Here is a 22,958-nt window from a genome sequence, read left to right as displayed (position 1 = left end):
TTTGTGTGGATTAAATAAGCGTTCAAAACTATTTGCTGGCCAGATTAACTTATATATTATCATCGTACAGCGGGCCACATTAAATTGTCTCACTGGCCGGATGTGGCCACCGGGCCAGTAGTTCGGGACCCCTCTCACGACTTGTGATTTTAGGTATGAGGTTAGAGATGGTCAAGATTTTTTTTTTTATTTGTCACATACATAGGTGAATAAGGTATACGCTTAGAGATGGTCAAGTTTAGGTACAAGGTTGGAGATGGTTACGTTTAGGTATGAGGTTAGAGATGGTCAAGTTTAGGTACAAGGTTGGAGATGGTTACGTTTAGGTAGAAGGTTAGAGATGGTCAAGTTTAGGTAGAAGGTTAGAGATGGTCAAGTTTAGGTACAAGGTTAGAGATGGTCAAGTTTAGGTACAAGGTTGGAGATGGTTACGTTTAGGTATGAGGTTAGAGATGGTCAAGTTTAGGTAGAAGGTTAGCGATGGTCAAGTTTAGGTAGAAGGTTAGAGATGGTCAAGTTTAGGTAGAAGGTTGGAGATGGTTAAGTTTAGGTAGAAGGTTAGAGATGGTTACGTTTAGGTAGAAGGTTAGAGATGGTCAAGTTTAGGTAGAAGGTTGGAGATGGTTACGTTTAGGTATGAGGTTAGAGATGGTCAAGTTTAGGTAGAAGGTTAGAGATGGTTAAGTTTAGGTAGAAGGTTAGAGATGGTCAAGTTTAGGTACAAGGTTAGAGATGGTTACGTTTAGGTAGAAGGTTAGAGATGGTCAAGTTTAGGTAGAAGGTTGAAGATGGTTACGTTTAGGTAGAAGGTTAGAGATGGTCAAGTTTAGGTAGAAGGTTGGAGATGGTTACGTTTAGGTATGAGGTTAGAGATGGTCAAGTTTAGGTAGAAGGTTAGAGATGGTCAAGTTTAGGTAGAAGGTTAGAGATGGTCAAGTTTAGGTACAAGGTTGGAGATGGTTACGTTTAGGTATGAGGTTAGAGATGGTCAAGTTTAGGTAGAAGGTTAGAGATGGTCAAGTTTAGGTAGAAGGTTAGAGATGGTCAAGTTTAGGTAGAAGGTTGGAGATGGTTAAGTTTAGGTAGAAGGTTAGAGATGGTTACGTTTAGGTAGAAGGTTAGAGATGGTCAAGTTTAGGTAGAAGGTTGGAGATGGTTACGTTTAGGTATGAGGTTAGAGATGGTAAAGTTTAGGTAGAAGGTTAGAGATGGTCAAGTTTAGGTAGAAGGTTAGAGATGGTCAAGTTTAGGTAGAAGGTTAGAGATGGTTAAGTTTAGGTAGAAGGTTAGAGATGGTCAAGTTTAGGTAGAAGGTTAGAGATGGTTAAGTTAAGGTAGAAGGTTAGAGATGGTCAAGTTTAGGTAGAAGGTTAGAGATGGTCAAGTTTAGGTACAAGGTTAGAGATGGTCAAGTTTAGGTACAAGGTTGGAGATGGTTACGTTTAGGTATGAGGTTAGAGATGGTCAAGTTTAGGTAGAAGGTTAGCGATGGTCAAGTTTAGGTAGAAGGTTAGAGATGGTCAAGTTTAGGTAGAAGGTTGGAGATGGTTAAGTTTAGGTAGAAGGTTAGAGATGGTTACGTTTAGGTAGAAGGTTAGAGATGGTCAAGTTTAGGTAGAAGGTTGGAGATGGTTACGTTTAGGTATGAGGTTAGAGATGGTCAAGTTTAGGTAGAAGGTTAGAGATGGTTAAGTTTAGGTAGAAGGTTAGAGATGGTCAAGTTTAGGTACAAGGTTAGAGATGGTTACGTTTAGGTAGAAGGTTAGAGATGGTCAAGTTTAGGTAGAAGGTTGAAGATGGTTACGTTTAGGTAGAAGGTTAGAGATGGTCAAGTTTAGGTAGAAGGTTGGAGATGGTTACGTTTAGGTATGAGGTTAGAGATGGTCAAGTTTAGGTAGAAGGTTAGAGATGGTCAAGTTTAGGTAGAAGGTTAGAGATGGTCAAGTTTAGGTACAAGGTTGGAGATGGTTACGTTTAGGTATGAGGTTAGAGATGGTCAAGTTTAGGTAGAAGGTTAGAGATGGTCAAGTTTAGGTAGAAGGTTAGAGATGGTCAAGTTTAGGTAGAAGGTTGGAGATGGTTAAGTTTAGGTAGAAGGTTAGAGATGGTTACGTTTAGGTAGAAGGTTAGAGATGGTCAAGTTTAGGTAGAAGGTTGGAGATGGTTACGTTTAGGTATGAGGTTAGAGATGGTAAAGTTTAGGTAGAAGGTTAGAGATGGTCAAGTTTAGGTAGAAGGTTAGAGATGGTCAAGTTTAGGTAGAAGGTTAGAGATGGTTAAGTTTAGGTAGAAGGTTAGAGATGGTCAAGTTTAGGTAGAAGGTTAGAGATGGTTAAGTTAAGGTAGAAGGTTAGAGATGGTCAAGTTTAGGTAGAAGGTTAGAGATGGTTAAGTTTAGGTAGAAGGTTAGAGATGGTCAAGTTTAGGTAGAAGGTTAGAGATGGTCAAGTTTAGGTAGAAGGTTAGAGATGGTCAAGTTTAGGTAGAAGGTTAGAGATGGTTACGTTTAGGTATGAGGTTAGAGATGGTCAAGTTTAGGTAGAAGGTTAGAGATGGTCAAGTTTAGGTAGAAGGTTAGAGATGGTCAAGTTTAGGTAGAAGGTTAGAGATGGTCAAGTTTAGGTAGAAGGTTAGAGATGGTCAAGTTTAGGTAGAAGGTTAGAGATGGTTAAGTTTAGGTAGAAGGTTAGAGATGGTCAAGTTTAGGTACAAGGTTGGAGATGGTTACGTTTAGGTATGAGGTTAGAGATGGTCAAGTTTAGGTACAAGGTTGGAGATGGTTACGTTTAGGTATGAGGTTAGAGATGGTCAAGTTTAGGTATGAGGTTAGAGATGGTTAAGTTTATGTATGAGGCAAAGGATGGTTAGGGTGTCGTCCATCTTGTACATTTGTCCTAGAAGTGCGGTCCTTCGCAGTCACGAAAGCCTAGGGTCCTCGAAATGCCGTCCTATCGTCTTAGGGCTGCGGTCCTAAACCTGCAGCCCCCGCTATTGCAGGAACACGCTCCTCCGGGGAACCGGAAACTCCGCGCTATTCCACCAATCCCATTGGCTGAAGTGCGCGTCGATCAAATTGCGCTCCAGCCAATCTTTGACCTCAAACAATGCGCCCGGTCCAAGCCTATTTTGTGCCATGTCCAGAGAAAGCAAATGGCAAATGAAGCGCCCCGAGCGGGTCGTCGTGGCTGCCTCGGTTCGGCGCACATGCTTATAAATTGAAGGTAAAACAAACACAGATGTCCTCCTTTCGGACGCGGAGAGAGGTCGACAACCTCCGCCGCTGCCGCGCGTAAACGCGTCAACGAAGCGGCGAACCTGCGCCGCTGCGCGCACGAAGCCTGTAGTGCGGTCGTCATTTTTTTTTATTATTATTATTATTATTATTATTTTTTTTTTTTTTAGGGAATTGTACGCTAACGATGATCAAACATGTCCGGGAATCATTTCAAAGACCACGAAGTCAGCTGCTGCATCAAATATTTCATTTTCGGATTCAACATCCTCTTCTGGGTGAGTAGGCCCTGCGGGGCGGAGGGAGACGTCGCCGTTGTTAATCAGCGCCTCTCGGGTCGACGGGCGCGGTGGCGTTGGTCCGATATTTAATAATGTTGATGGTCACAGTTATTTATATGGTGCATTTCATGCTCAGCATGCAGCGGCAAGAAGCAAAGGGCAATATGAAGAGTATTCGAACGAATACAAAAATATGAATGTGTTTTTATTTTTGTTGCTTTCGGCGACCATAAAAAAGACTCAACGAATATTCAAATGGGCCATTTTTTTCCGGCCGTTCGACCTTCATCTCTGAAGCTGACCGGAGGCCAGATAAATCGTAATCGGCTTTTTGTCGTGGACTCTAATGACGGCTCCGGCGTGCGTCCACTGCGCTGGGCATATGGAAGCGTATGGAGAAATCATTAGAAATACAATCTTTCCTTTCTTTCTTTCTTTCTTTCTTTCGCCTTCTTTTCTGGTAATACTTTACGGAGATGGGTCATTCCGCGAGAGCACTGCCGTTCTACATCACATTCAAGTGCATTATTCACATATGATCTTCTTAAACGATAAGATCGTTTTAGAAAAGAAGGCGATTACCACTTTCAGTGAATAAAATTGTTAATAGTTTAATGCCCTGTGTTAAAGAGTCCAACGGAGGTTCAGCACACTGAACTCCAATGGTTTGTTTATTTTATTTTAACCTGTGCTGTCAGCATGCTGGGCATACAACACAGGGTATTTGAATGCCATTTGCATCCAGGACAGAGTTAGGCTGCAAGTGGAGTTCAAGTTCTCAACCTGCAATGCAACTCTTTATTCATTCTTAAATCATCAACAACTGCTGCAATAACTCTGTCCTGTGGACGCCCTGTAGAATGACAAGAGCCAATACTCCTCTTTGGAGAACTATTTATCATGTATGGGTCTATAAACAACTGATCACTACTCCAAGAGGGGGAGAATCACCACGGTGAGACAAATAAACATAGAACCAAACAACATTTACACTAAAACATAAACATTGGATGACAACGTGTATTGAAAAACAGCTAATTAACTGTTTTTCAATGCATGTTGTCAGTGCCAATGTCAATGCATCTGATCAGGGTGATTTATTGTTGGGCAGAGAGAAGAGCACTTTGCTGAGTTCTTCAAGAGTAAGTGGTTGATCCAAGGTGGTAGCTTGCTCCGTGGAAAGTTTAGGAAGGTCAATATCATCAAGGAATGAGCGAATGTTGATATAATATATTCGATTCATTATCCGAGTGATAGGTTACTATAAAAGTCTCTAAATATATAATTGATGTCTTGTTTGTTATTCTACCCTGTGAATCTTTGATGGCTGTGATAAGTGATTTTTCTCTATCATGTTTCAATTGATTGTCAAGAAATTTACCTGATTTGTCATTGAATTCAAAATAATTTGCTCTTGTTCGTTGCATAAGGAATTATGTCTTTTGATGGATGATATTAGCAAGCCGAGATGTAATTGTCCAGATCTTATTTTGGATTTTGGATTTTCATAAAACTCGAAGGTTTATGTCAAGAATGATTTTACAAATCTAACATGTTTCACCGTTGTTGTTGTACAGTTACTCGGCATGGCCTTGGTTGGAATTGGACTGTGGGCGTGGAGTGAAAAGGTGAGGGGGGGGGGGAAATGGTCAATTTTATTTTTTTTTATTTTTTTTTATGTTTTTAATTTCATTTCTTCATTCAAATGGTTGCATGTACCCCCCCCCCCCCCCCAAAAAAAAAAATGAAATTCAAAACTTGGTGGAGTTGCTTGAGTTCCCATCTGTATGACCAGGGGGTTCTTTCCAACATCTCATCTATCACGGACCTGGGAGGTCTGGACCCTGTTTGGCTCTTCATGGTGGTGGGCGGAGTCATGTTCATCCTCGGTTTCGCCGGATGCATCGGAGCACTGCGGGAAAACACCTTCCTGCTCAAATTTGTAAGTTTAACATGAAACAAAACAAACTAAGTAGATACAGAAGATTGTACACATTTATATGTTAGACAGGTTTATCACTATTGGCTGAGCAGAAGGAGGTTAAATACAAAGGGGCAAACGTCTTAAAAATGTTACCCAGCCCTGATACCTACTTATACTGCCTATGGCAAATATGTAATTGTCGTCTTTCTTCCACCCCCACTGTAGTTTTCAGTATTTCTGGGGATCATCTTTTTCTTGGAGCTCACAACGGGAGTCCTGGCCTTTGTCTTCAAGGACTGGATCAAAGACCAGCTGAACCTGTTCATCAACAACAACATCCGAGCGTACAGGGACGACATCGACCTCCAGAACCTCATCGACTTCACCCAGGAATACGTAAGTTGAGGGCGACCAAACGCACACAGAACCGTTCCAAAAAAGAAAGGTCCACTTTGCTATGTCCGAGCAATTATTATAACTTAAAAGGATCCCGCAGTTTTTGGACATTCTTATCTTGACCCAGATTCACATGAGACGGTCAGTACTGTTATATCTCATCCCCGTGCAAGCCTGCATCAGCTACTTTAAAATGAATAAACAACCCAAAAATGTTGTGGCAAAATTGTTGTGTGGAAACCATCACCCATGACACACATTTTAACATTTTGGAAGAAAGTTCAGTCAATAAAGTAGCTTTGGGAAAATCTTACTTTATTTGATCCATTCCTTGCAGACAAAGTGTCGATGAAATCGACCCTGATGCAATTAAAACGAAAGCCATATTTTCGCAAAGTGAAGTATCCCGTGAAACGGTTTAATTCGCTGACACGTGTTAATTTCTTTTTTTTTGTTTTTTTTAACCATTTCACCGACGTCTGAATAAAGCCTCCACATTACATGATTTTTTCTTTTGTTTTTTTCAATCGTGAACAACAATGAGAAGATTGAGCAGCACACATTAACCGACTGAAATCTGCAGATTGTCTCTGCACACACACATAACAACTGCTGTCTTTGAGGAGCACAAATCTAAAGACTGAGAACAGAGTTTTGTGGTGCCCCAGAATGTGTCTTCCTGCAATATTCTCGCGAGAGGCAAAATATTTTGCAATATCTTGACACCAAAACAAACATGGATGCCATACAACTCGCCACTGGTTGTTTGTGCAGCGAAATTGCAGCGCTGACATTATACACTAATCAGACACTCATGAGTCTGACACCATTTCACAGTCACTCCTCCAAGTCCACACTCTTTGGGATCATTTAGACGGATTTGAATCTTTCATTCACACTCACGATGACAGCTATGATTCTACAGCACGACTACGCCAACACCTCCCGATCTCAAATCGCTGCCAAATCAGCCTTGAGAATCACGTAATGTGGCCCTAGCTTTGTTTGAAAATGAAAACTTTTTAAAAAGCAAAATGTCTTACTTTTTTTAAATGTTTACTTCTTCTCTTCCACGCAGTGGGTCTGCTGCGGGGCATTTGGACCGGATGACTGGAACCTCAACATCTACTTCAACTGTACCGACGGGAACCCCAGCAGGGAAAAGTGTGGCGTTCCCTTCTCCTGCTGCACCAAAGATCCAGCGGTATGGGGACTTTTTTCTTTTTTTTTTTAAATAAAAATGTGAGCAGAAGGTGTTTGTTTGTAAAATGTCTGCAGAGCTAAATTCATGTGTCTTTCGGCATCCTTTTTTAGTAGCTCTTTTTTTTTTTTTTTTTTTTTTTTTTATGCGTGAACAAAATCTTCTCCTACTCAAGAAAAAAAAGAAAATAACTTGGATAACAGTTCGAATGCATAATATATTTTATTTATCAATTGTATTGCTAGCTTGGAATACAAGGTTTATAAAAACTAAATTTTTATTCACTTGGCAGTAGTAATATTTTTCTCACTCATGTATTCAGGCCTTCTTACTTCCAGTTCAGCATGCCGCCATTTTTGTATTGGGTTCAACACCATTGGCTGTGCGGGTGGGATGTAAGGAAACTCTTCATAATGCAAGTCTTTCTCTCATCCGTAGGAGGATGTGATCAACACACAGTGTGGCTACGACATTAGAGCTAAGCCGGTAAGCAGCTCGTTCTCTCTGTGCAGCTGACATGTGGATGCGTCTTTTAAATATGACTATAGCAGGACAGTTTCGATAATAAAATATAGCTGCATGGCAGTTACGCCTACCACGCGGCACCCAAGTGGCGTGTTCAGGGACCTCCGGCACAGAGACACTGAAGATGGGGTTGTAGAAAACACAAGTTTATTGTGGCTTGATAGAACGCGCCCCGGAGCAGATGGACACAGGTCATGACAGGGCTCCTCTGAGTTTGTGTGGGGATGGGGGTTTTAACCTGTTGCTCAATAGACCAACCAACATGCAGCCACTCTGATCCTGGGTCCCTACTTACCTAGATCCAGGTCAGGTGTGGCTGCTCAAACCACATCATCCCCACATACCCCCGACACCAAACTGGCCAAAAAGGCCAGGGATAATACCTAAACTACCCCCTCCAACAGAGTACAAAAAATTTAATTAAACGCCTAAAATAAAGACTCTGACCCAGGGTTACTATACCTAAAATAAATTAAACACCAGACTCTGACACAGGGTTCCCATACCTTAAACCAACAAATGTCCAAAAAAGATTAACTGATCCCCTTCCAGGGGACTTGGTTTCCGGGAATAGCACGGTCCACCGGCTTCCTTCCCCCAGGGCGACGATGCGGATTCCCCGCCGCTCTTCCGGAGTGTGGGACCTCGAGCTGCTGTGTTGGCTGGTGGAGGCATGGCCGGGCTTGGCTGTTGCGGGGGTTGCTTGGAGGGGTGGGCTGGCTGCTGGATGATCCTGGTGGTGGCTGCTGGGCGGAGAAGCTAGCTGCCAGCGGTTACCTGTGGTTGTTGCTGTGGCTGCTTCTCCCCCGGTCCTCTGCAGGACCTGCTGCCAGTCAAGAGAGGGTTGGTGCTGGGGCCGCCCGTTAACCCCGCTGGTGGCTCCAGGTTTTCTTCGGATGGCCCTTCTGTGTCCCTTCCCCATGCCGGAGAGTCCCTGTGTTGTAGAAAACACAGTTTATTGTACAGAGTGGGAGGGGCTTAATAGAACAATCCTCTCTCCTGAGTGTGTGTGTGGGGATGGGGGTTCCAACATGTTATTCGTTAGACCAACCAACAACCAACAGGTATGCAGCCACTCTGATCCTGGGTCCCTAATTACCTAGATCCAGGTAAGGTGTGGCTGCTCAAACAATACCATCCTCACACCACAACCAGGTTCCACTGAATGACAAGGAATGAATGAAAGATGCGACATTGTGCACAGTATGTCCAGCTGCACATTTGTAGGTTACGCAGGCTACGTGTAGCCTGGACTATAGGTTGCCGAAATGGACAAGGTTACCAATATATGGATGAGTTATTGAACAAAATACAGGACAAAAATATAATAATAGGAATGCCAGCAATTACAATAGATTTCCCTGCTTTGCAGTGGAACCTTAATAATCATGTGGCCTGAATTTTACAGAAACTCATGACGTTAAAAAAAAAAAGTTAATTGTGGAAAAAACGAAGCAAAACCTTTGACGGGTACTGTATAGCTCTACAGTCGCAAACAAACGACTCTCGCCTCAGCCTGCTGAAATGTGTGAAATGGTCCCCTTTAAAAGCTTTAACTTCTGTTGTGCCTTACAGGACTCTGAGCAGAAGGACTACATTAATGTGAAGGGCTGCGTGCCGCAGTTTGAGAAGTGGCTGCAGGACAACCTGACCTTGGTGGCTGGGATCTTCATAGGGGTGGCACTGTTACAGGTACGCTGCAGCTAATGTCCCCAGTGTGGCAATTGGAATGAATCGTGTGACCTTGACTCATTTACTGTTTTAGCTGTTTTTCACAACCTTGTCGACGTTTTGTCTTTCTAGTTCAGGGGTTCTCAAACTTTTTTCAACCCAGGTCCCCCCCTCCAAAAGGGAAATGTATTATATGTCCGGGAAATGTAATAATATTCGTATTGCACAATTTCAAAGAACAAAATATAAAAACAATGTATTGTATTCAATGAACATCAATTAAATAAACAGTGTGTGTACTGTATGTATTTTTACTTTTCACAGACCTGGCTAAGTGTCAGGTACCCCTGACGTCCCCGGACTCCACTTTGAGAACCACTGTTCTAGTTGAACTTCACTTCACATTTCAGTACTTTTACTGTACTTACATTAAAAACATTACAAGTTGCACAGGGCACTGTTAACGGTATAAATACATTTTAGTTGTCTAAAAAGCAAATGTTCTTTAAAAGGCATTCATATTGTCACCACGAGGTGAGATCTTGCATGGAGACCCAGACCGAGGGAGAATGACTGTCATCTTGAACTTCTTCCATTTTCTAATAATTGCGCCAACAGTTGTTGCCTTTTCACCAAGCTGCTTGCCTGTTGTCCTGTAGCCCATCCCAGCCTTGTGCAGGTCTACAATTTTGGCACTGTTAATGCCATAAATACATTGTTGTCTAAAAAGGAAATATTTTTTAAAAGGCATTCATATCGTCATTGTCACTGTAATTTTCTTCCTTCTCCCAGATTTTTGGGATTTGTTTGGCACAGAACCTTGTGAGCGACATCGAAGCTGTGCGGGCCAGCTGGTGAGGAATATGATTTTTGTTGTTCTGTCGCTGTTTCAAATGTGCACTGACTGGCCACTTTATGAGGTAAACAGGCACTAGGGAGGACCCGCTGAACCGCCTGAATTCTTTGGGGCGTTGAATGCGGCGCAGGAAGCTGCATTCCTTATAGACTCCGGTCCATGTTGACGCGCAGTCGCTGCAGATTTGTCGGCTGTAGCCGACAAATCATGCCGTGAGTCTCCCATTCCCAAATCTTCCGCTCTATTGGATTGAGATCTGGTGACTGCTGAGGCCGCTGGAGTACTTGAGATGATGTGGCTTTGGAACATGGACCTGGATCCCGCTGGCAGTAGCCATTAGAAGTAGGGTATACGATATATCTGTAGGCCGATAAAATATATAGAGTGTGTGTGTGTGTGTGTGTGTGTGTGTGTGTGTGTGTGTGTGTGTGTGTGTGTGTGTGTGTGTGTGTGTGTGTGTGTATATGTGTGTGTGTATGTGTGTGTGTGTGTGTATATATGTGTATATATATGTGTGTGTGTGTGTGTATATATGTGTATATATATGTGTGTATATATGTGTATATATATGTGTGTGTGTGTGTATATATGTGTATATATATGTGTGTGTGTGTGTATATATGTGTATATATATATGTGTGTGTATATGTATGTGTGTGTGTGTATATATGTGTATATATATATGTGTGTGTATATGTATGTGTGTGTGTGTATATATGTGTATATATATATGTGTGTGTATATGTATGTGTGTGTGTGTGTGTATATATATATGTGTGTGTATATGTATGTGTGTGTGTGTGTATATATGTGTGTATATATATATATATGTGTGTGTGTATATGTATGTGTGTGTGTGTGTATATATGTGTATATATATATGTATATATGTATGTATGTATGTATATATATATATGACAGACACCGCACACAGTGGGGAGAACAAGTATTTGATACACTACCAATGTTGCAGGTTTTCCCACTTACAAAGCATGTAGAGGTCTGTCATTTTTATCATAGGTACACTTCAACTGTGAGAGACTGAATCTCAAAAAAAATCCAGAAAATCCCATTGTATGATTTTTAAGTAATTTGCATTTTATTGCATGAAATAAGTATTGGATACATCAGAAAAACAGAATCTAATATTTGGTACAGAAGCCTTTGTTTGCAATTACAGAGATCAGACTTTTCCTGTAGTTTAACCAGGTTTGCACACACTGCAGCAGGGATTTTGGCCCACTCCTCCATACAGATCCTTCAGGTTTCGGGGCTGTCGCTGGGCAACACAGACTTTCAGCTCCCTCCAAAGATTTTCTATTGGGTTCAGGTCTGGAGACTGGCTAGGCCACTCCAGGACCTTGAGATGCATCTTACAGAGCCACTCCTTCGTTGCCCTGGCTGTGTGTTTCGGGTCGTTGTCATGCTGGAAGACCCAGCCACGCCCCATCTTCAATGCTCTTATTGAGGGAAGGAGGTTGTTGGCCAAGATCTTGCGATACATGGCCCCATCCATCCTCCCCTCAATACGGTGCAGTCGTCCTGTCCCCTTTGCAGAAAAGCATCCCCAAAAAATGATGTTTCCACCTCTATGCTTCACGGTTGGGATGGTGTTCTTGGGGTTGTACTCATCTTCTTCCTCCAAACATGGCGAGTGGAGTTTAAACCAAAAAGTTCTATTTTGGTCTCATCAGACCACACGACCCTCTCCCATTCCTCCTCTGGATCATCCAGATGGTCATTGGCAAATTTCAGACGGGCCTGGACATGCGCTGGCTTGAGCAGAGGGACCCTGCGTGCGCTGCAGGCTTTTAATCCATGACGGCGTGTGTTACTTATGGTTTTCTTTGATACTGTTGTCCCAGCTCTCTTCAAGTCATTGTCCAGGTCCTGCCGTGTAGTTCTGGCAGATCCCTCACCTTTCTTATGATCATTGAGGCTCCACGAGATGAGATCTTGCATCGAGACCCAGACCGAGGGAGAATGACTGTCATCTTGAACTTCTTCCATTTTATAATAATTGCGCCAACAGTTGTTGCCTTTTCACCAAGCTGCTTGCCTATTGTCCTGTAGCCCATCCCAGCCTTGTGCAGGTCTACAATTTTGTCCCTGATGTCCTTAGACAGCTATCTGGTCTTGCCCATTGTGGAGAGGTTGGAGTCTGATTGATTGAGTGTGGACAGGTGTCTTTTATACAGGTAACAAGTTCAAAGAGGTACAGTTAATACAGGTAATGGGTGGAGAATGGGAGGGCTTCTTAAAGAAAAAGGTCTGTTAGAGCCGGAATTATTACTGGTTGGCAGGTGATCAAATACTTATTTCATGCGATAAAATGCAAATTAATTGTTTTAAAATCATACAATGTGATTTTCTGGATTTTTGTTTTCGATTCCGCCTTTCACAGTTGAAGTGTACATATGATAAAAACGACAGACCTCTACCTGCTTGGTAAGTAGGAAAACCTGCAAAATTGGCAGTGTATCAAATACTTGTTCGTGTGTGTGTGTGTGTGTGTGTGTGTGTGTGTGTGTGTGTGTGTGTGTGTGTGTGTGTGTGTGTGTGTGTGTGTGTGTGTGTGTGTGTGTGTGTGTGTGTGTGTGTGTGTGTGTGTGTGTGTGTGTGTGTGTGCGCACTCGTAAATCAGGTACCTGTGTGTGTATGTATGTTTATATATATATATATATCCACTCTGTGTGTATGTATGTTTATATATACACACACACACACAGTGGTACCTTGATTTACGAGTGCACTAACATAAGAGTTTTCTGAGTTACAAGCCGTCATTTCGTAGATTATTATTATTATCATATATATTTTTTTTTTGTATTGATTTGCGAGCAAAAATCTGAGTTACGAGGAGCGTTTTATTATGTTTTTATACAATAGTTGTTATTTATAAATACATTTTTCTTATTTAAAAACGCATAACAAAAAAAATTGGGGTGGTGTTTTGGGGGCTGGAACGAATTAATGGAATTTCAAGTTTCAATGGGGAAAATTGATTTGCTATACGAGCAGATTGAATTACGAGCTCTGTCACGGAACAAATGTATATACTGTATATTTGGGTTACAAAGAACTATCAGTAGAAATGTCACTGATAAGGTGCCGAAAAAGGGTTACCTAACCCTACCAATGGTTATCCCACACATAAACAGATTTAGAAGCCACAAGTAGAAGTAAGTAAAGTTCCAAGTGTTTTTGGAAATAACCATTAAAGGATTGCAGCGAATATCAAGGATAGTCCTACTGTGACATTATATTTATCCATGCAGGGTAGGGCTGAACGATTTGGGAAAGTAATCTAATTGTGATTTCCTTTTTTTTTTTTTGTGATTTAGTATGCTATCTTTTTTCAAGGTCCTTATCTGCTGTATTATTCACTGAACACAAGCAATAGTTCATTCTTAATGTTACCAACTCATTAGGTACAGTCAACATATAAACTGCATGTTCTGGTGTGCCGAAATTGGGCACCATCACTGACATGCGCATCTTCAGTACCGTCGTAGAGGGACACAGATCGCTTTCACTGTATATTTTTCGCAAACACTAGCGACTGAAAATCCCAGGAGTTCAGCGGTTTCTGAAACAAACCACCCCGTTAAACCACTCGGGTAATTTCTTTACTATTCTGTTGCTGCCACCTAATTGGCCGATTGGATATTTGCACTACCAAGCAGGTATTTAGGTGTACCAGATGAAGTGGCCACTGAGTGTGCATCTGTTGGGTTTTCATTTGTGTGTCCTAACGCGTTGCTTACCCATTGGTTGATAGCTCTTGTATTACATGATGTGCGACTTCCATTCCTGGATATTCCAAGCGAAAGCACAAAATAAAGACAGAGATCTCAGTGAAAATTTACCTCACTCATCAAATGTTACATACATCGATCTGCCACAACATTAAAACCACCACAAATAGCCACTAACATTGTGTAGCTCCACATGACCTCTGAAGGTGTCCTGTGGTATCTGGCACCAAGATGTTAGCAGCAGATCCTTTAAGTCCTGGAAGTTGCAAGGTGGGGACCCCCATGTTGTTCCCGCACATCACACAGATGCTCAATCGGATCAGACCCTAACCCCAGCCATCCGCATGGTTTAAAAGAAAACGTGATTCATCAGACCAGCACACCTTCTTCCATTGCTCCATGGTCCAGTTTTAATGCTCACGTGCCCAATGTAGGCACTTTCGGTGGTGGACAGGGTTCAGCATGGGCACGCAGCCTCATACGTAGCAAGCTGCGATGCACTGTGTGCTCTGACACCTTTCTATCATTGCAGGGTTAACTTTTTCAGCAATTTGTGCTACAGTGCCAGACAGGCTACACTTAGCTCCCCATGCGCATTAATGAGCCCATGAAGAAACACCCCACTAGACCTGCAGTTTTGGAGATGCTCTGACCCAGTCGTCTAGCCATCACAATTTGGCCCTTGTCAAAGTGGCTCAGATCCTTACGCTTGCCCGTTTTTCCTGCTTCCAATACATCAGCTTCAAGAACTGACTGTTCACTTGCTGCCTAATGTGTCCAATCCCTTGACAGGTGCCATTGGAATGAGATCAGCAATGGTTTTAATGAGATCAGCAATGGTTTTAATGTTGTGGCTGATCGGTATAACCCCAGTTACCTAATGAGAGTGAACATGAAAAAGCAGAATGCACCATACACCACATTCTTAATCTTAATCCTTACGACAGGAACTAATTTCCAGAGTGTTTGATGTGATATAGAATACATGCCCCCCTCCATGGGAAAACACAAAGGCTGCTTGGGATTCAGACATAGGAGAAGAAATTTCAGATGAACTGTGGAACTCCATCACTTGATAGATTCACTCTTCATCTTTCTATATGTCGCAATTTGATACAATTAAAAAATATTTAATCTCCAGCATTTTTCAATTAAAATTGTCCAAAATCTATCTGCCCAGAATGTCCTTGGCCATCAAACCCCAGTCTCTCTAGGGCATATGTTCTGGTCCTGCCAATCTCTAAAAAGCTTCTGGACATCAATCTTTGACAGTTTCTCATCGTTATGCAATATAACACTGCATCCCAACCCCCTTACTGCTATTTTTTGGAATAGTCCAGTCAGAAGAGGTCCTCTTTGGTCATCAGAAAAATGCAATCGCATTTGCCTCTCTGCTAGCCCGCCGACTCATTTTGTTTAATTGGAAGGCAAAAAAGCGATCCTTTATGCGGTGGATTCAGGAGGCGATGTCAATGTTGAAATTAGAAAAGGTCAGATATACTCTACATGGATGACGGCAAAAGTTTAATGAAACCTGGTCTCCTTTTATTCGTGTTTTTAAAATCCATCCTTTGACTGAACAATCTGTACGTGTCATATATATAAACTGGTTAATTCAAATGCCAAAAGTGTGAAGGACAAAGCTGGCTTAAAAAAAAAAAAAAGTTGTTTGGTTGCTGGAATGTCAATAGCATTAATCTATATATTTTTTTATAATTTTTTATTTTTTTGTGACTCATTTAGTGTTTGTTTATTTGTTTCTAATATGACCCTGGAGGGGGGGGGTGTGTGTGTGTGTGTGTGTGTGTGTGTGTGTGTGTGTGTGTGTGTGTGTGTTAATAAGTCAATATATTCATGTAACCATGTTCCAACTTGAATATATGTTGTATTGTGGAAATGTAAATAAAGTTGTTTAAAAAAAAAAAATGAACAAGGAAATTGCCCTGGATCAAAAAGCTTTTGACCCGGGGCAATTTCCTCATTCATTTCTCATTAAGCCAGGCCAAGTCAGTATCTAAACTTGGTCTTTAACATCAGAGAAGAGACAGGAAGGAAGAGCAGAGCTTGGAAAGTCAGTTGCTCGATACAACAAAGGAAAATGAAGAGAGTGCGGTTCTGGAACGGTATTTGAGGACACCTCGAAGAAGATACGGCAGCTATTTAGGTTTACCGCACGCCAAGTTAGTTGTCATCAACACGCTGGAAGGAAAATAAAACTTCCAATTTCTCCTCATCCTACAAGGGTCAAGGGGTCCACAGCCTAGTTATTGTATGACCTCTCATAACATTGGAAGTACAGACGGGTGACAAGGTGTACTCAGTAAGGTGTCGGGCCGCCAGAACAGCTTCAATGTGTATGGGTATTGGAAAACCGTTCTTCCAAAAGATAGTCCCCTATTTGACTTTTGGATGATGGTGGTGGAGAGTGCTGTTTGACACGCCGGTCCAAAATCTTCCATACTGTAGGCGTTCAATTTGGGCGAGCTCTGTTGACTGCCAAGGCCATAGCATATGATTTACATCATTTTCACACTAACAAACCATTCAGTGGAACCTTGTGCCCTGTGGATAGGGCGCAAGAAGTTGCTGAATGGTTTGTTAGTGTGAAAATACTAAGTTGATCACTGAAGGTGATCAACTTAGAATAACATTGTATTGATTTGCCAGTGACTCATCCCTCTAAGGAGACAAGTCAACCCCAAACCATGCGAGGAAAATGCCCATTGTACATACCTGTATGGAAGTGCCTGCATTCGTTTTGTCTCTCCACTCATTTATTCATGTTTTTCCTTTGTCACCCGTCTATATATGTGCGTTCCAAAATCATCAAACTAGCATTGCAGAGCAAAGGTATGGAACAGTAGAAAAGAATATGCAGCCACAGGGTGTAAAACTAACGCTTTTTATGCGCTAGTCACTGCATCTGGTGGATTCTCAACTTTTAGGGGCCACTCACCTTTTTTATTAGCCACTTATAAAAGGAAATCTATATTAAAGCCTAAACATGATACAAATGAAACGTACGACACAGAAGGCGTGGAAGTGACACTTTTACAGTATATTGTGTTGCTGGGAGCAATACATTGTTTGGCTCCACTCCCCCAATCGTGCAACTTTCATGTTGTTACTTCTCATTGAAATATTTTCTCTTTTAGGAGCCGCGACTCCTTATCTGGCGGCGACACACCACAAGTCTCGTGGCCGTACAATGACGTGATAACAAAATGCTAACTTTGCCTAGCCAGACCTCCATGTCAAACTCCCGGCTACGCTGCAAATGCAAACGGAGCGGCATCATATCATGCATACATCCTTGAATATCTCTTTGTGCTGAACTGCAATGTACATTCAAACCCCAATTCATTCGAGCCTGGCCCACCCAGTTCGTATCTCAGAAAGAGGTAGCTGTATGCAGTGGGTTTAGAAGGCAAGTACCGGATGAAGCCTCGTTCAGACTACAAGACTTCTGCTTGCTGTCGCAGACAAAGATGGGTTGTTCAAGCATGTTTGGAAAATGTCGCTGCGCGGTTGCGTGGTGTGAAATTGATCAGGAGATCGGCCACAGCCAATTTGCACGAGAGAGAACCAGGGGGAGGAGGTATGATACGTCGTAAACGTATATTAAAAGGAATTACCATGAATCCAATGCAGTGAGGTTAGGATTTTGAAAGTCATGTGGTCTGTTGGTGCCTTAACACTTTGATCCCAAAGAGTGTGTGTGTGTGTGTGTGTGTGTGTGTGTGTGTGTGTGTGTGTGTGTCCGCTCACCTCCCACCCTCATTCTTCCTCCTGCTCCGTCAGGGTGCCCCCACCCCCTCTCTCCATGCGACGGCCCCCTCCTCACACCAGCAAGAAGGCCTCGGCGTACTACACATGAGACCTGTGAGCCTGTGTGTGTGTGTGACGCAGCCGGTGGGTTGCAAGCCAAGGATTCCACTTCCCGTGTGCTTTGACCCTAGCGTGGCCTGTGACAATGGTAGTAGTCTGACGTGTTTGGTGGCATAGTTCAGTTTATTCTGTAGGGAAAATGAGGACTCTAGATGTGGGACTGGACTCGACACCCATTTTCTTGCCTTGACTTGATTGCCGAATAAAGATAGCCAAAGTCCAACCCCGCGTCCAAAGCACGCCGTTGGCACTAGCGTCAGTGATGGTGGTCGAAGGTTTAGTCGCCGACTTGGATCTCAGGCTGTGCCGGTTCAAGGCAAAAAAGATGAACGTAGAGTCGTTTAGAGGAAATTAATTTTTAACAATATAAATGATTAAAGCAGCACTATGTATGTTTGGGATTTGGTGCCCCTACAGTTTGAGAGCAATTGCACTTTAACACCATTGTTGGAAAACTTGGTCCGGTGTCGGAAAATAATTAATTTTATCGCACAAATTTGAACCTTATCGGTCGGGGTCTGCGATACGACGATCGTGTACGGTTAAAATGTGTCCACTGCCTTTACAGAGAGGTCGTTGGTATCATGCTGCAGTGCACATTCTATCAGTAGCAGTTCATACACGCATCCAAAGTGGATTTCTTTGCCAAATCTTAAATGACGCTGTTTGCTAATCCGTGATTTACCAAGCACGGGATTTCTTTTGTTTCGCACAATAAGTAAACAGAAATAAAATTTTACTCTAAAATAAAATACACAATTTCTTTTGGAAAACAGTGAACGCAGACGCACTCAAGCCAACATGAATAAAACCAACATGAATAAATGATCGAGATAAGACCGTGATCCTGCCTGAAAAAAATCATATATTTTTGCCATATCACCCGCCCTATTTATCGGTCACGTTTCAATAACAATCTATGCTACAAACGCAAATATAATGAACACCTCGGTTACAGCGCTGCTTGCACGGACCTCGCCACTTTAGCGAGCCCTCAAGTCCACGGGTCCCGCGGAGCCTGTCTCCGGCTCGGTTATTTTAAGGTGTTAAAAAAAAAAAAAGTTACATAGTGTTGCTTTAAGGAAAGCTCATAATAAGCTAGCCCTGTTAGTTGATCTCACTATTTAAAATTAATAAACACAGTGGAAACCTCTAAGTAGTGATTACGTCTGTCCAGGTCAAATTGATCACTATAAGCGGGTGATTATTTTAACGGTTATTTATTACATTTTTTCCATGCTGATAACCATCGAAAGGGATCAATGGCTTTGTGGAGCCTGGCAGCCTGTGCCTTTGAGGTCACATTCCCCTACGTCACAGGGGGCTTCGATCAGGAAATGGAGGAAAATAAATACATCTAAAGGCAAAGTATCATGAGAGTAAAGTAAAAAAAAAAACTACCATAGTGGTCAAGGATTTTTCCTTATGTTGTCATGTGTGAAAAGACCCCAAATGAACACTGTAAGCAGACTACTTGATTACTATAAGCAAATCATTTAAACAGCATTTGTATCGGAATTATTCTGTCCCAAGATTTCTGATTTTTGAAGTGGACCACTTTCCACCGTTAATTTAAGAAAAGAATGTAGATTGGAAGTAGTTCTGGGGGTCATGAAATGGGAAAGTTCTGAAAATGCCAATGTCCAACAATAACGCCGTGCGCGATTCAATCCAACCTCCACGGCTTTGTCAGCCTCACGCTACAGGACCTTCTTTTCCTCCCCCCCCAAGTCCAGAGTTGTTTCCTCTGTATTCTCCCACTCCATAACTATCACTCTGCTCCAAACTATTTCTATGGTTATTGTCTTAACGTATAACCCTAACCCCCCCCCCCTAATTCTTGAAGGTTTGTTGTCGGCAAAAAATGGTTGTTGATGGTGACGTGCGGCTCGTCAAACTGACTCTCCTCTGTCCCCTTTTCTCGCCTTCTCTTCACTGCAGCTTTTTTACCTGACCCGATGCAGTATTCTCCCAGCAGGTAACGTCTTCATCTTTGTTTTTTGTTTTTTAACTTTTCTTTCATTAAGGCCTCCAGACAACTTCATTCAACCCAAAAATGACAATACAGAAATGTACTGAGGCGGGTTCAGAGTGTTGTTAAGAAGTGATGAATGGACAGATAATACATTTTCCAGATTTGGTCAAAATTGACCGAGTACATTGAACCCATGAGGTCAGATCTTTGCTGAATCCTTAAATGAATGTATGAAAATGTCATTTCAAAGGTTTTTCATAAGCAAGGTCAAAGTGAAAGTTTGCTGTTGTAAACAGCTGGAAAAGTGTGGACACAAAATGATTGATGCAGAGCGTTATCAGTTGCCTTCTTGGATTGTACGTGTTTGAATATCACTGTCCATGCAATCGTCACCGACGCCAGAATAATGTGCTGGAGGTGGCCCTGAAGACGGAAACCATTTGACTTTGACAATTTAACGCCAATCTTGCAGAGGACGCTCGGCTATAACTTTGTTGTAAATATCTTTGTTTCTTTTTCTCTTTGCAGCCGCCACCGCAGGGGGTGGGCATGGAGAGAAAGGGAGGGATCCTCTTGACTTAGCAGCTCTGCGATCACCTGCACCACATGGTCTCTGAACCAGCACCTTGATTTTAATGCACTTGGAAAGATGTTAAATAATTTCTCGCTGTGTATAATACCATAAGTGTGTGTGAATAGCGTATGGTCAGATAGGCGATAAGCCGTATGTGTGTCGGGGGGGGGTCAAGAGAGGACGGCCTGAAGATGCACTCCACCCTGTCATTGTTAACGCTCGAGTTTTGAGAGCCACTGTCTGCGTTTTTGATACGTTTTTTCTAAAAAACAAAACATACAACGAACAGAATCTTATTTTTCGCTGTTAATAATGGTGAACGGTCACTAAATCTGTCGTTTAAACACTAGCGAGGGAAGTTACGATGAGGATCGCTTCAAATATTCAACGCTTGCCTCTTCGCAATGTATGTCAAAGCATAGCTTCGCTGTTTTTCCAGCCCAGGCCTAATTCAAATGTTGGCTCCTGTCATTAAAACTGGCTCAACGCTCCGCAACTCACCACTCTGCCGCGGCTTCTCACTGCGCCTAAATGCAGTCCAGTGGGGCAAAGGTTTCAACGTTCAAAAAACACATGTTGAACCTCCTTTTTCAAGTAACAGGACTTAAGGTCAAACATTGAGCAAGATTGTGTTACAAGGTAACCAACGATGGGAACCAACTTTTTACCAAGGCCAGCGTCAAAAAACAGCAAATAGTCTTTTTAAGGTCCAGAGTAATGTTGACATTTTGCTCAACATCTTTTTGTGGTCCAAAATATGAGTTTTATTACATTTTTGTTTGAGTATTGATTTCCTAACATGTTTCATCATGAGAGATTTTGGTGATTACGCCAAAAAAAACAACAGTGTAGATATGTAGTTCAAGAGCCATTGTCATTTCATTGTACATGTTCTTTAGTGTTACAAATTGACCAACCATTCATTCACATCGTCAAGACAAGCTGAAGCTGAATATGGACAAAAATATGAACTTTGAGGAGGGACTTTTTTTTTCCTCTGACGGGCTTCTCTCAAAGGCAAGGAAACATTTGCGAGTTCCATCGTGGTGCTGTATTTATTAGGTCAGTATTGTCCATAAGTCTGCTTATGGTTTTATTTTTCATTTTATTTTGAAACTCAGGTGACATACATAACTAACATTTAAGTGTTTAGTAACTTGGGGGAAAAAATATTAAGTTGGTTTTGATTTGATATTTTTTAATAAATATTTGGCGCAACGGAGTGGAAAACACTGTATTCCGTGGCCGATGTAACTACTGAGGGTTTGACTTAAAACAATGATCTAGATGTATATAAAAAAGGGACCGTGTTAATAATTGGATATTAGAGACGTTGAAAAACCCACATTGTTGTGTTGAATTATGTTTCTGAACCATCTCACTCGCTCTCCTAGGCTTTTCTCACTGACCACATATCGTTTTTATTCATGTAGGAGATCCACAGACTGCTTTTTAATAAAACTACCTCCTCTCCATCACGTTGGTCATTTCTTGGAAAATGTTAAAGGTTTAGTTTATTTAGTCCAAATAAGGTTTCCAACTCGTCTTCTGTAAAAAAAAAAAAAAAAACAAGAACATTTAACACACATCACCAGCAATCATCTTTTTAATCATCTGATGAGTTCACAATCCTCCAAATGTACATCATGACATTTACAACAAACATTTAAGTCTATAGTATTGGATGCAGTAACTGTGGGTATGCCTCCGTTGGTATGTGTAAGGTTACAAATCTGATAAATTACCATCCACACCGCTCCATTCACACGGTAACCATTCACACAAAGAAAAGTGGGCGCGAACTGGTAAACATACTGTGGCCTGTGACGGGACTTTTCGTAGGCGGGCGTCGCCACAGATTCGACCTTTAGTGCACAAGGGAACCGATACCCGCCCATGGACCTCATTTATAAAAATGCGGTAGATTCCACACTGAAATTCACAGGCAACATAGAGGGAAGTGCGTAAATATTCAAGATTTATAAAACAGTGCGTACACACCTCTCCTCGCATTGGATCTACTTGTGGAAATGGTGGATTTCTGAGTTTTGGCGCTTTGGCCTTCTAAGTTCTCCACCAGTTTCTCAAGGAACCAAAAATTTGGGGCAAATTATCCTCAAAGTCCTGTTTCTCAATGACATTTTGGTGTAAGGCAGATGAGGAAAACCCCAGCAGCACACGCCATTATGCGTTTCGTCTCCGCCACTGAAAGGAATCCTCAAAAAAAAAAATCCGTTCCAATTAAATGTATGTAAATATAGAGTTGACAACTGGCATAGCTAATGTCATATGTTGTTCTAAATAGGTATTGCCTAGAAGAATAACCAGGATGGCACTCCCACATAATGTTGGGAGTGCGATATGGCATAGTTGGGAGTATTTCTATTTTGTTTTTACTGCCACACCATTTTGGACAAGACACTGTTCCTCAACATGCAATTTGGCAAATACAGCATGAGCGTAACTTGTAATGATATAAAAATATTTATAGTGATGCAATTAAGGAAAAAAAAACAAACTCAAAAATATGACCACCGAGCATATCTAGGGAGGAGGATTAGTCACATGAAAAGATATTGCCATGTGAAAAATAAATAAATTGAAGTCAGAGATTAATCTCAGAATAAAGTCAGAAATCTGAGTTTATACACACACAATATAGCATTTATAACATTCT

The 22,958-nt window shown here is 41.8% G+C and overlaps 2 protein-coding genes across 4 annotated transcripts in view; one reads left to right on the top strand and one right to left on the bottom strand.

Moving 5' to 3' along the window:
- cUnh4orf54 (chromosome Un C4orf54 homolog) overlaps positions 1 to 22,958 on the bottom strand; it is a 162,749-nt gene that overhangs the window by 30,934 nt on the left and 108,857 nt on the right. The window lies entirely within an intron of this gene.
- tspan5a (tetraspanin 5a) lies at positions 3,140 to 21,756 on the top strand. Of its 3 annotated transcripts, none has more exons than XM_080023421.1 (11): positions 3,140 to 3,221; positions 5,091 to 5,141; positions 5,309 to 5,455; positions 5,663 to 5,833; positions 6,912 to 7,037; positions 7,473 to 7,520; positions 9,135 to 9,251; positions 10,023 to 10,084; positions 17,646 to 17,726; positions 19,674 to 19,710; positions 20,236 to 21,756. In XM_080023421.1, the coding sequence occupies exons 2-9, from the start codon at positions 5,100 to 5,102 to the stop codon at positions 17,719 to 17,721; spliced, it is 789 nt and encodes a 262-aa protein (XP_079879547.1). In that variant the 5' UTR covers positions 3,140 to 3,221; positions 5,091 to 5,099; the 3' UTR covers positions 17,722 to 17,726; positions 19,674 to 19,710; positions 20,236 to 21,756. The 3 variants fall into 3 exon arrangements, with proteins under 3 accessions (XP_079879547.1, XP_079879545.1, XP_079879546.1); XM_080023419.1 differs by having other exon boundaries at positions 3,159 to 3,510; XM_080023420.1 differs by lacking the exon at positions 17,646 to 17,726 and having other exon boundaries at positions 3,159 to 3,510.

The sequence above is a fragment of the Zeus faber genome (genome assembly GCF_960531495.2).
Source record: "Zeus faber genome assembly, chromosome: 22".
Taxonomy (NCBI): Eukaryota; Metazoa; Chordata; class Actinopteri; order Zeiformes; family Zeidae; genus Zeus; species Zeus faber.
The sequence above is the reverse complement of the archived record's forward strand: the minus strand, read 5'-3'. Positions and strand labels throughout refer to the sequence as shown.